This window comes from Apodemus sylvaticus, chromosome X, assembly GCF_947179515.1.
Source record: "Apodemus sylvaticus chromosome X, mApoSyl1.1, whole genome shotgun sequence".
Lineage (NCBI taxonomy): Eukaryota > Metazoa > Chordata > Mammalia > Rodentia > Muridae > Apodemus > Apodemus sylvaticus.
Genome location: NC_067495.1, coordinates 91,578,337 through 91,591,841, shown reverse-complemented (window position 1 = coordinate 91,591,841; position 13,505 = coordinate 91,578,337). Strand labels below are relative to the sequence as shown.

General features: G+C 44.6%; 1 protein-coding gene across 2 annotated transcripts in view; it reads right to left on the bottom strand.

Moving 5' to 3' along the window:
• Nucleotides 1-6,371: 6,371 nt before the first annotated feature.
• The window catches only part of Drp2 (dystrophin related protein 2), a 28,883-nt gene continuing 21,749 nt past the window's right edge, over nucleotides 6,372-13,505 (bottom strand). For both annotated transcript variants that reach the window (XM_052170804.1, XM_052170805.1), the window contains exons 16-22: nucleotides 12,955-13,091; nucleotides 12,636-12,701; nucleotides 12,368-12,433; nucleotides 11,418-11,561; nucleotides 9,564-9,801; nucleotides 7,149-7,269; nucleotides 6,372-6,879 (exon numbers count right to left, since the gene is read on the bottom strand). In XM_052170804.1, coding sequence (XP_052026764.1) covers nucleotides 6,755-6,879; nucleotides 7,149-7,269; nucleotides 9,564-9,801; nucleotides 11,418-11,561; nucleotides 12,368-12,433; nucleotides 12,636-12,701; nucleotides 12,955-13,091 — 897 coding nt within the window. In that variant the 3' untranslated portion in view covers nucleotides 6,372-6,754. The remainder of the gene's footprint in view (nucleotides 6,880-7,148; nucleotides 7,270-9,563; nucleotides 9,802-11,417; nucleotides 11,562-12,367; nucleotides 12,434-12,635; nucleotides 12,702-12,954; nucleotides 13,092-13,505) is intronic.

Sequence of the window (13,505 nt, the reverse complement as noted above, 5' to 3'; positions counted from 1 at the left end):
AACCTGACTTACAGATCATGACTTGCAAGCATCTTTACATGGAAGAAGGAGCAAAAATATTCCTCTAGGTCTCTGTTATAAAGGGTATTACTCAGGCCTTCTTGATCTAATCACCACTCAAAAGCTCCACATGTTATTGTAGGTATATTGTAGGTGGGTAATGTTTAAATGTTGGGTAGACACATTCACAGTGTAATACTTTTTTTAAAAGAATTTTTAAACTTATTTTATTTATATGAGTACACTGTAGCTGTCTTCAGACACCCCAGAAGAGGGCATCAGATCCTATTACAGATGGTTGTGAGCCACCATGTGGTTGCTGGGAATTGAACTCAGGACCTCTGGAAGAGCAGTCAGTGCTCTTAACCACTGAGCGGTCTCTCCAGTCCATAACACTTATGACACAAGATGCCATCAATACAGAGTATTAAAGGAGTCCTTGGGTTACAAAACAGCCTATGTCCTTTTGAAGGATGCAAACCATCACATCATACCTATATAACACTGAAGGAACAGAGGATAAAGAGGAATACAAACTAGCAGCTCCTGTGTTTGAATTCAGTATTCATGTAGATGAAATGAACACAGGGTTGCAGTTGCAGCCCTGCCATTTGTCTTGTAGGTAGGTCACCGCTCTGAGGGTTCATCCAGTTAACACCTAGACCCCAGCCTGGTTCCAATTAAAAAAGTGATTACTGCTCTAAGAAAGGTTAGTGCTCTATCCCAAATGAAAATAAGCTGTGGGAAGAGAAGAGTGAATCAGTGTATATAGGTGGAGCCTGGGAAAGCGGGTCAAAGACAGCTGGAATGTTAAGGACAATTCACATTCACGGAAAGAAGTAGAATCAAAGGACATAAGCATGTCCCAAAAAAGTTACACTAATATTGGGACAGAAGGATAAGAAAATCTTAAACTCAAAGATGATGCAAACTTGTTTTCTAGAAACCTAGGACTGAAACTATATGAAGAAGAGAAGGACAATGGGGAAAAGACATTCTATGTCAGGGTAGGCCAAGAGGTTGAGTTTGCAAGGGAGGTGGATCTTCCAGGTCAGCCAAGGTGGAGGACTGGGACAGAAATATCTAAGTCACACTGCTAGACCACTGAGGCAGGAAGGATGGCACATGTGTCACAGGTGGCACAGAGGAGTGACACATGAAAGATACCCGTATCGAAGTCTCTGTCCAATTTAGCTTGAGAGCAGGCAGAACTCTGCTGAGATGCAGGGAAGGAAGTGAGACAACATAGGTAAAGATAAGTTTATACATCTTGAATGCATTTCTGTTCTCTCTAGTGACACTTCTCAGTGTCACCCATGGGGACTGCTTTACCACTGCTTTCATCACAAAATCTTTGCTGTCATGGCTCTCCAAATCTTGACTATACACATACTAAGATGTGTATACACACTGACACCTTCAGAAGTTTTTCTTTGGCACAGCTTCATAATTATTTGACCTTAAAGTCCTGTGGTCTCTAATAGGGTATCTGCTAGTCATGCTTAATATATTATTATAATATATCCATGATTGGTGTGTCTGTAAATAACATTATATAATGGATTTCTATAGAGGTGCTTGATGCTGGTACACTGAAATTTTACACCATCTGCATGGGCCATGAAAGTAAAACTCAGTGGCAAACTGACTCAGGTCTTGGTGGGGCACCTTGTAACTTTCCCAGAATACATGAAGTGACTTGTAAAGGTGACTACCAGACTGTTTACTCGCCTTCCTATCTATGGAGGCTACCATGATGCAGTGTCTCATTCGCCTTCCTCATTCTTATAGGGTGGAGGGCTATTGGAGGTTCAGCTATAGGCCACAGGCCTGCTCAGCTACAATATAGCATTGGCAACTCAGTAACAGTGGCCCACCGCCTTATATCATCTGATCCCTTTCATTTTAGCATCAGCCTTTGAGACAAAAGGACCCTGGGAGCTTATAGCAATATTCCATTATTGTTGTGTCTCTGTAAGTGTATACATATGGTTTCTTGTCTTATCACGAGCTGACATTTTTGACAATTCCAAAGACTCAGCAAAAACGTAAAATATTCCCAATGAGAGGTTAAATTAATAATAATATTAATTGTAAATGAATAGCTGGAAGGATAGTATTTGTTGGGTGGGCTAAAATAGTTAATTTTCCCAATTTACCTTTTTTTTTTCCGATGCAAAAAGCAAGAGGATTTTTATTTATTATCCAGCATGCTGGGACCACCCTGCACATGGAGACAGAACTATGTGCACTTCGGGCTGCCTGGGCCTTTTATACAGTTCTCAGGTACCCGCCATTAGGCACAATATGATTGGCAGAACAGTGCTAACCTTTAAACTAACTGGTTGATAGGGGATGAGGTAGGTGGCCCACAAACTCTGGGCCTTTCCTAGCCACAGGGACCACCCTGTGGTCTGAGGAATGTAATTTAGCCTCTCCCTTCTGGGAGGGACCAGTGAAACCTTTTCAAAGTTTCTTTCATTCCCCGACCCCCCCCCCCCCCCGGCTTTTTTTGTGCACACTTCATTCCTGAAGCAATTGCTGGTATTCTGAGAGCTCATACTCCTGATCTTCCCAATTTACTTTTACTTCTGTGACATGCTTCAAAATTTTTAATATGGATGTGATTCACATTTGTACTGACAGTATTGCTATGGACTGACAAGGAAAGGAAAATTGGTGCAGATGAAGGACTGACTGCTTTATTTTGGCATGAAATGGTGGTAAATAAAATGATCACCATCAGTTCATGGGGATATTTTAACACACACACACACACACATACACACACACACACACACTATATATATATATATGACAGAGCTTAACTGTTAACTGTTTGGCAATATTCCTGTGGCTTTTTGACCTATGCTCTTTTCTGTCCACCCCAAAATTTTGGAAGAGGGCCAAATGTCATGATTGGAGAGAATGAGCAGAGGAACCAAAGTAAACAAATACAAATTTATTCTTCAAAGCAGAATTCAAGGATAAAATGGGAAAAGCACCACAGTGAGTGGCAATTGAAGTTAACCCATTTGCTCCTAGCCCCCTTTATCCCAAACTTTTATACATTTGCATGCCACCCTTGATACCTCCCCAATCCTCTAATTTTTATCCTTGTGATCCATTCTTACAGCCAGCAAGCAGCATAGCAGACTTCAGTCTGCCTTTAATACTGCCTTGGGAACAGCAAGGACATTCAGCAGGTCTTCTTCCAAAAATGGCACTAAAGGAGGAGAAGCACACAGGGAGAGGAGCCCTGGTCTTGAGTCTTCCCCTCTCCCATAGTCGCATGTATTAATAAAGTGAGGAATTGCTGAAGTCTTTCTTTGTTCCAAGCCCCAAGTTTCTGAAGGAAGGCCCACAGATTAGGCTGCCCAGCCAAGGAGCTCAATTTCCAGTCTTAGGGCAACACTTCTAGGTTCTCTCCCAAGACTGTTCCTAACTTCGTTGTATATTTGTCAATGTACCAAGGGAAATTGGATGGACGTAATAACAGAAAATAGTCCCAGAGGCCATAACTCTGCCACTGAAAATGGCAAGCAAATGTTCAAGCCTGAAGCTGGGGACTGAACCCCCAAAACCCTTTAAACACACATACCCCAGGAAGGAACAGTAGTCCTGAAAATTAATCTGGTGGTAAAAAAGCTCTCCCAGGCTCTGCCTCTGCCTTGCCCCTTGGTTTGTTTTTCACTATTGTGGCCTGCTGGACCAGTTCATCAAACACCTGACATCTCAATCTGCTTTCTCCATAGTGCAGTACTGCCTGAGCCTGGGCCTTGCGAGAAACATTGAGAACCTTGATTTTCACCCTTACATTCTGAAGAGAAGGGCACATGTCCTTCTGGTAGAAAACTCTAAGGAACTACTTACCACAGCCTTATGTCTTCTAGTCAGTCAGCCTTCCCTAACAGTTGCCAATCAATGTGAAGCCACTCTGCTTGAGCCGAAAGCACAGCTACCCTCTCAATGGCTCTCTATCAAATTCTGTCCAGAATAAATTGCCTACACTGATGAAAAATCCAGTAAACATAGTCCTCATCGCGGATGCTATCTCATAAGTCAGAAGGTTTTCCTTTGACTACTAATCCAGCAACTCCTTCACTACCTTCAACTCTAGGGCTATGCCTTACACAAGACTCCTTTAGGAGCTTCAACACACAACATACCCAATAACATAGAACTCATTTTGCTAAATCTAACCCCAGTGTAGATTCACACTGTCCAAGGAGCCATTTCTATCACTGCAGGCAACTTGCCTACATATAGAGCAGTGACTGCTACCGGATTCCTGAGCAATATACTCCTCTGGGACATTGCAGGTAAACACAAGGGGGCAAAGTGCCAGTGACTCCCTTAGTGAGACTTCAATCTTGACCTGCTGCTTCAGTCTACATCCAGCACAAATCCTACATAACAAGATCAACATCTTTTCTACCAAGTCCAGTCCAATAAAATTCTCACAGACTCTAGGTGGCCTAAGAGCTCAAGCAGCGGTTTTACAAAGTCTCTTAGATTGTTTCATAGTATCTGTGCTCCGTCCCCTGTTCCACAACATTTTTTTTCTGAACCCTGCCCACAATCTAGGCTCTTACAAAGATAACTTATTCTGATTTATAACCCAGTTCTATATTTGATGCTTGCCTCCAAATGCTTGCAATATAAGTAGATACCCAGTTTTTCCAAGAGACCTCCAGGCATGAAATTTGACCCTTGAATCTGTGGCTTGGTTGGGGAGAATGGAATCTAGGCTTCTGGAGCCAAGCTACTGCTCTACCTACCCGGAACAGATCACTCTAGGTGCCTAGAAGTTCCATGTGTTTGCCGTGACTTGGTTTATAATACAGAACTGTAAGCATCTCACTGTCTCCTGACTGGTGACAACAGCTGCATTCTGTAAGGCCTTAGGACCTAATAGGGACCATAGGATGCATTATATGCCTTAGCCTGGTAAAAACTAACAAACACCTTTTGTCCTTTGCTCCTTTTATAGAGCAGGTAGAGCTTGGATGTGCTCTATTTTGGTGTCTGAATCATTGTTTAAGGGTGATAAGAAAATTTTACCCAAGGCCCAAGTCTCAGTGGAACCAAGTTTGAAATTAGTGAAGAGAACAGAATGCCTCTTCTTGTTAAATTACTCTGTGGCCACAGACTTTCTTTGGATGGGACTAAAGGTCAATTTACCTCAAATATCAGTGTAGAGAAAAACAGCCTAAGGGCACAGCCAGGATGCATGCCTTCATCTTCCCGCTAGAGACTGAGGTTTACAAAGAGCAAGGCAGGACACTAATTCTTTAAGAACTATTAGAATTTAATATGTGAGTAAGGCTGGGAGAGCACTGATGTACAGTAGATATGTAGAATAGGTGTGAATATAGAAACTCAAAATTTAGTCCATTGCAAGACTCTGGGGCGAAAGCTCTCCTGGGCAGAAAGTAGCCTAAGTACTCTGCTTCTGATCCAAGGGCCCCAACCCACTCTTTCCACATCCACACTCTCTTTTGAACAGTTTCGGGACAGAGGAGTCAGAGTATATACAGCCTAGAAAAAGTTAATTCATTTTGAGGACTGGGTTCACCTTTCAGTGTGAGCAACAGTTTTATGCACAGGAAGACCTCGCCGCTATACCACCTTGGGTGGAACATGGCCAGGTTTCAGGTCTAGTAGCTTTTAAGCAAGGCCCACTATTCAGGCTGGTCAGTTGGAACTTTCCAGTGGATATCTGGGAGCAATCAGCCATCTCACCCAGTCCAACTTATGGTATCAAATGGGTATGTCCTGGAGAGCATCAGGCCCATACTTCCCTAGGATAGAGGGTTTCTTTTCCTTTCTCAGATGAGGGAGGGAGAGAGAGAGAGAGAGAGAGAGAGAGAGAGAGAGAGAGAGAGAGAGAGAGAGAGAGAGCTCTGTTGAATAAGCTGCCACTCCCGCTAGCAGAGCAGTGAGAATAGACTCAGGAAACCAAAGAGTGGCTTCAGATGGGTTTCCAGAGCATCCCAATGAGTCTCTTGGGATGCCAAGGCCATCAGGAAACAGGAACATGGTGTGTGTGGGGGAATATAAAGAAACAAGCATTTCTTTAATGTTTCCAAATATGGGGTCTACAATGAATTGTTCCTTCATTAGAGAAGTTCTGGTAGGTATTGTGGCAGGATGAATTAAAGATATGTAAGGAAAAAACATGTAGACAGACTCTTCAAGGTGAGAACTATGCTCTGGAGCTGAATTAATACGGCATAAACTGCCAAGAGATCCCAAGGGGCACTTTGGAGGAGTGTCTGTGGGATACTCATTTATCTCTTTTAGTTGGGCCAGAGAGTAGGAATAACCCTTGGGAATCAATAATGCAGAATCTTGGACCTTCTTTCCCAGAAGGCTTTCCCTTCTATGATTCCATGGAGAAGTAAAAGGGATCAGTGGACACTGCTTAGCTCTGCAAGGTAACTTTCTGCTCCTTATCTGGGTGACAAGTGCCTTTGCCTGGGCTACAACATCAGAGTTAACATACAGGACAGGCTCAATCTTAAGGATTAATGGATACATTCTGAGAGTCAGAGGAAGTACATCTCTCCTCCCCGCTTCCCCCACCACATCTCATATACCATTAGATCCCTGCTGCTGCCCCAGGCCCAAATATCTCTGGCTGAGGAATGTGGGGCCAGTGGGTATAGGAAAGGTTGGGCAAAGGTTAAGGGAAGGCATTGACAAAGAATAAGGACAGGACCATGAACTACAGGATGGGAGTCTGACTCCATCAAGAGGCCATCAGAGTGTTTGCAGTCACATCAGAGCTTCGCACATTGGGGAAGGCGTGGCGGAGCTTCTCCATGATGTCTTCTAAGCATAGGCTGACATCCTGACTCTTTGACCCCATATCATCTAAGTTAGAAGAGAGAGATTTGGAAAGATATTTTGAGATTTCCTTTATAATAAGGAAGACAAGAGGCTGAAGTAGGCTTACATTAGCTGAATAGGGTTCAGAGTACTTTCATACCCTCCCATTCAAATGGAGGAGGGCCTCATGAGACATTTTTAGAAGAAGCATATGAGAGAAACAGCCAACAAATCAATTATGCACAACTCTAGTCTCAGCTCTGGTAAGACTTTGGGAATGAGAAATCGCTGGAGGTTACATGGTGGGGACTTACCTGCAACCTCAGTGTCTGGAGTAGTCTGTCCCTTCTCCCGGGGATGGCTGCCTTCAGACTGGCGTGGAGAGGAAGCTAGGGATGAGCCTGCAGAGCCATTGCCATCTGATTCAGTGGGTGGCTAGCAAGAGGTAAGACATGAAGTAAGTGGCTTTGTCTTCATGACCTCGTTCTTAGACCCCTGAGCTTAAAAAGCAGCCTTAGAGACTCTGTGCCCACCCTTTTGCCCTGGGGCTTTAAGAAGCTTTTTCTGGTGCCACAAACTGTGCTTTCCCCCTTAAAGAAACCTCTTAGATTGTTTAATTATCAACAACATGAGTCAAAGGCTCCTGGTTCTTGTAAGAATGGTCCAACACCTAAGGGTCTTTTGCTGCCATTTCAATTATAATTAGGCTATTTAGAGCCTGATTCTTTCTGCAGTTTCATAGCTACACACCTGATCCTCAGTTTAAGGCATAGCTCGTGTTAGAGAACCCCAGGAATTCATTAAAGATTGTTCCTGGAACTAAAGAGGCCAATGACACTCATGCTATAAGAGAGCTGGGAGAGAAGGAAGGGAACTGGAGGGGGAGGGGTGGGGCACAGAGGAGGGCAATGGGGAGGACAACAGGTGAGAACAAAGTATGGCGACATGAATGTCCAGAGGCTGGGATGAAAACTGTATTTTGAATGTGAACTTAAAAATCAGTTAGGAAAGGAAAAAGGCTGTTCCTTGGATAATAAAGAGGACAAGGACACTATCTGTTGCATGTGATGACAATGATAGATAATTGTGATTATCTGATTATGTGCTATATTCCTAGTATCTTGCTGAATTCTGCATTTAGGATGGTTACAATCCTATGCTGTTGGTACCGTTACTTTTGAAAATATTTACTCATTATTATTACTGTGTGTATGTGTGTGGTACGTGTAGATGCATTTATGCCATAGAGCACGTGTGTAGGTCACAGGACAACTTCATGGGGCTGGCTATCTCTTTCCACCTTTATGTGCTCCAGAAATAGAACTCAGGTTGTCAAGCTTGCCTGGGGACTTAACCATCTTGCCAGCCCCTTTAAAAATAGATTTATTTTTATTTTTGTGTGTGTATCTGTGAGTGTATGCCACATGTGTGTGGGTACCTCCAGAGGCCTGAAGAAGGTGCCAGATTCCTTACCCCTGGAGTTACTCATGGCTGTGAGCTGACCTATGCAGCAACTGAACTCTGGTGTTCTGGACAAGCATTCTTTTTGTTGTTGTTGTTGTTGTTGCTGTTGTTGTTTTTTTTTTTTTTCGAGACAGGCTTTCTCTGTGTAGCCCTGGCTGTCCTGGAACTTACTCTGTAGACCAGGCTGGCCTCAAACTCAGAAATCTGCCTGCCTCTGCCTCCCAAGTGCTGGGATTAAAGGCGTGCGCCACCGCCATCCGGCCTGGACAATCATTCTTAACTTCTGAGCCATTTATATCTCCACATCCACTGTTCTGTTTTGTTTTGTTTTGTTTTTGCTTTTTAAATTTAAAGCTGGTATTATCTTGACCTCTGTTTTACAAATAAAAGAACTGGGGCCAAATACAGTTAAATAACTTACTGAGCCTCCACAGCCACTGTAGTCAAGCCCAGAGCTGCCTGACCTCCTAGACACAAAAAGGGCAAGTTGCAACAAAAGAGCCTTGTACTGTAAAAATTTTTTTTCTCTTGCCAACATGTTTAAACCTGAAAAATGCCACATTTTGGATTATGGGTTGGCATGAATGTGCATACATTTGTGTGCATTTATGTGTACATGTATGGGCATGTGTGTGGAGGCTAGAGAAGCGCCTTTGGGGTCAGCCCTCAGGTGTTGTCCGCCTTTCTTTTCTGTTTTCATTTCTTTGTTTTAAGAGACAGGGTCTTTCACGGGCCTGGAATTCACCAAGTAGACTAGGCTGGCCAGTGAGCCCCAGAAATCCATGTCCCTGGCATGGAAATTCCAAGTGTGTGTCATCATACCAGGCTTTTTTTTTTTTTTTTAACAAAACAAAACAAAACCAAACCATGGTCTCTGCAGATGCAGCTCAGGTCATCATCATGCATAGTGCTACACTGACTGATTCCCTTTATTTCGGATTTTTTTTTTTTTTGAACTTTCTTCTTTTAATACCAGATTCCAATGGGCTGTGAAATAGAGCCTCCTTAAAAGTCCTTAAAAAGTCCATGGGTAGCTTGGGAGTGACACACAGAGGCATGTGGAAGTGAACGGGAAGAGGACTGGTTAAGTGGGATTCTGCCCACTTCCTTCTTCCTCCCTTCATCCCAATGGCCAGTCAGCTCTTCTCAAGAAGTCACCTGACTGCCACAGCTAAGTGGCACTTTCTCTTCTTGGCACCAAACCCAGCTCTCTGTGCCCGCCTCCTGAAGCAGGGAGCTGCCCCGCTATGTAACTCCAGCCTCACCTGCAGGAGCAGCTCCCTCAGGCGCTGCAGCTGAGACTCTAACTGCTTGTTGTGGTCTTCAAGGATCTGCATGCGCGTCTCCAGGCGGCTCTTGTGCTGGCGCAGGATCCTGGCTTCAGCCAGAAGTTCTTCATTGCGGTGGTCCGGGGTTGCTTCAGCAGAGCCTTCAGCCAGGGTAGGCACCTCGGCTGCTTCCTCATGTTGCCATTTCAGGCGCCTCAGCTCTCCCTGGAGAATCCTGTCATGGACAGAGACGCCAAAGCCTAAGGCTTTAACAGGGTCAACTAGCTATCCTGGTTCCATGCGCTCCCTGTTTCTCATGTGTCTGTGTGTGGGGGGGGGGGGTCCCTGTGATTTCCCAACCCAATCCCCAGAGATGCTCTGCTTGAAATGGCCACAGCCACTTCCTCTCCGGTGTGCTTGACATTTACACTGCCATCCCGAAGCCTTGGAGCAGTGAACTGACATTTCACATAAAAAAATGTCTTAGGGCTTTGATGCTTTGGGGATTAATTTTGACCTTCAAAAGCAGGTAAGAACATGTTTTGCAAATAAAAGAGGCATTAGTGCCAATGGCTTACCCATTATTCTACTTATAGATTTTTAGATTCTCAGCGAAGACATAGCATAAATAAAGAGATCATCTATCCTGCCGCCCCTCTCTACAGCCCTCCAATTTGACTGGCTTTGAATGTTCATAATGGGTCATCAAGGAGACACTGCAAATTTAGGCATGACCACTTTCTGTTGTTTAGGCAAAGAGAATCATACTCTTTCCAGCATTTCCCAGGGCCTGCTCTCTGCGGCTTCCATGTGGTGGTTCTCTGACCTTCCCTGGAGAAACCAGGGCTTTGATCATAGTTCATTCCATTGTATAACAGCAGCTTGTCCTCATGTTCACAACTAGTCCCTAGTTCACAGCACTGCAGTGCCCTGCCCCATGACAGTTCAACAATTCTTAAATTGATCTCTTTCCTATTCAATGTGATGGACTCCCACCAATGGTATGCTTTATCCTGACAGTGTCGTTTGCTGGAAAAGTTTCTAAACACTTACTGTACGTTTGTGCATTTATCTTTCCAGGAGTTTACAAACTAGTCCTCACCTGCACTGCACCAACTGAGGAACATTGTTCTAAGACTTGCCAACCCAAGGGGAGTGTGGGGACCAGTGATACTAATATCCCTCACAGCTAGTTAGAAATAGAAACAGGCCCTCCACACCCAGGAGTGAGGTGAGGACTTGCATTTTTCCAAGCTTTGCCACTGACTCCTGTGCACACTCATGCTTGAAGTGCACTACCCTAAGAGGCTCTGCCTGCATCTCCTGTCAGGCCCATGCAGCCACCTCTACTTCTGTGGAGATTAATGCCATCTGTGACACTTTGTGTCTTCTGCTTCAGAAATGCTATATGCAGGGTCACAATCCCCTGGGATAATTTCACTCAGAAGGAAGTAGTTCTTTCTAGTTTTAGTACAGAAAGGTTTTTTGAGAGCAAGGACAGGTTGTATTCTCATCTGCATTTTTCTAGTGTTCTCTCTACCTGTATCTAGTAGGAACTCAGAAAAGTCAGGGTTATATTACAAGGACTCAAACAATTATTAGAAGAATCAACATTGATTAACCCTTACTATAAGGACTGACACGTTCTATGCTTGATCTCATTTGGTCTTCAAAGTAAGCCTGGCAAGTTGGCATCATTATTATCCATCCCTATTAAACATCTGAGAAAATGGAAGATCATAAGTTGTAAGTGACTTGATCCAGGTTACATAGCACACGAAATGTCAAGGTTGAAGCCCAAGCTGCCAGCCTCTGGCATGCACACTAATTTATGCCGTGACCAGTACCTACCGGTTCTCATCTTCTAAATGGGCCAGGATCTTCTCTAGTTCTCCCTTGCTTTCTGTGGCCATGCTGCATGGAGCCTGCTGTCCAAAGGCTGGCTCTCGGTCTGTGATGGGGCTGGAGTGGCGCAACAGGTACTGGTCCTCATCGCTGCATGGGTGTGGGCAGAGGAAGGGTGGGGAGCAGGTGTGGGACACAGAACGTCCAAGTCAGGGAGCCAGTTCTCAGATCCCAGCTCACATCCCAGGAAATGTATGCTGGCCCGTTCACTTTGAAGTCACACAAAGAAAGCCAGGCATCAAGTTCAGGCTTTGGGATGTTGAAATAGATAGTGTCTGAGAGAGGTTTGGAGGATATTTCCAGGATGCTGAGGTCTCTGAGGTCTTCTCAAGTATAATGAGAAAATCACCTTCCTTTCTATACTATTTCCCTCCCTGTGTGTCTTTCCTTTCTCATCTTCCAGAAGGATCTGGTCCCAGTCAGGAACAGACTGTACCATGTCAACAGTTCCTAGACCTTCTTTACAGGCAAGGAACCTCTCTTAGAGAGGCAGGAACTCCCTCTCTGTCCTATGGCACCAGACCTTCCTTAGGCCATACTTGAGTCAAGTCTGTTTTCTCTTAGGGTTTCTGTAGCATTAATGGGGTTTTGTATCTTGAGCCCAAGATAATGGCTCCTTTGTGCAGCTTTAGACGGGAGCTTTTCCCTCTTTCTTCAAAGTTGGACATGGGAATATGGTATCGTGTGATATGAAGGGAGGAGGCTAGCTCAGTTGACAGACGAGAAATTGCTTCTCTTCCTATACCCTGTAGTCAGGAGGCAGCCCTCCTCCCTCAGGGAATCAAGGGCCCTAACCACCAGCCTCCCATTCTCTTGATGAGATACCATTCCCAAACAGTGGCAGAAGGATCCCAAGGACAGCTATTTCTGGAAAATTAGCAGCTGTGGAAACTCACATGCTGTCATCCGGGGACAGGCTGTCATTAAAAAAGGAACAATTTTGACTTTCCATCTCAGCAAGCCTAGAAAGACAAGAGAGCCACAATAGGAGAGAATGCAGGATGTGGGGCCTGCTTCCATCCCCAGCACTCCAATGGCACAATAGGCCACTTTGCACCTCCCCTGGCTCACTCTAATTCTCCCTGTCCTTGGACTTCCCACAGTTCCCACCCACTTCTCCTTGGACTTCGTAGAGTCCCCACTCCCACTGAAAGGCAGTGGTACCTGCTGGCAAAATGCTCAATTCGAGAGTGTGTGTCAGCGTGTGGCAACATCGGGGAAGAAGCAGGTCTAGAAGAAAGCAGCAAAGATTCAGAGGACCAAAGACAACTGAAAGCCCATCTCCACTCCAGTGTCAGATACAAAGAATGGATTCTACTCTATCACTCAGACAGGAATCTAGATCAGACTTAAGCTGACCCGCCCTGTCACTGGTGGTTTTCACCTGGGGACATTGTCCAGCTCATCTGTGACTCAGTCCCCTTCCCAGCACATAGGTGAGCTAGATGAGGTCACGCGGAGCCTCTGTTCAGCCATTACTCACGTCTCACTGCAGTCGCTCTCCAGTACTGACTGTACAGGCAGATAACCTCGCTGAGGGTGTTTGCTGAAATACTGCTTGGAGCGGAATTTATTCTTTAAGGTTGTGGCAAAGTCCCTCATGTTTTCACTAGATGTGGTCTGCAGGGGTGACAGAACAGAGAGAGCCACCACGCTAGTGACTTCCAGATACCATGAGATGTCAGAACACTTCCACCAGAGCACAGATTGGGTGGCACCTGTCGTTGTCTTTGCCTATCGTACCCTTCCAATTAGGAAAAAAAATGTCTAAAAGAATATACCCTAAACTCTCAACACTGGTTGCCTCTGGGAAGGTAGACTGGAGGGGTGAGGAGAAAGAAAGACTTTCATTTTAAACTTTGAATACTCCTGTCTGCATAGTTTGAATCTTTTACACAGAACAGGTAATTGCTACACATTTAAGGTATCTTTTTTGTTGTTACACTGGGATTGTTCAGGTAATCATATTGTTGAAAGCTTATGGGTTATTCACTGTTAAATACACAAGATAGCATCTCAAAGCAGGTACCCTGA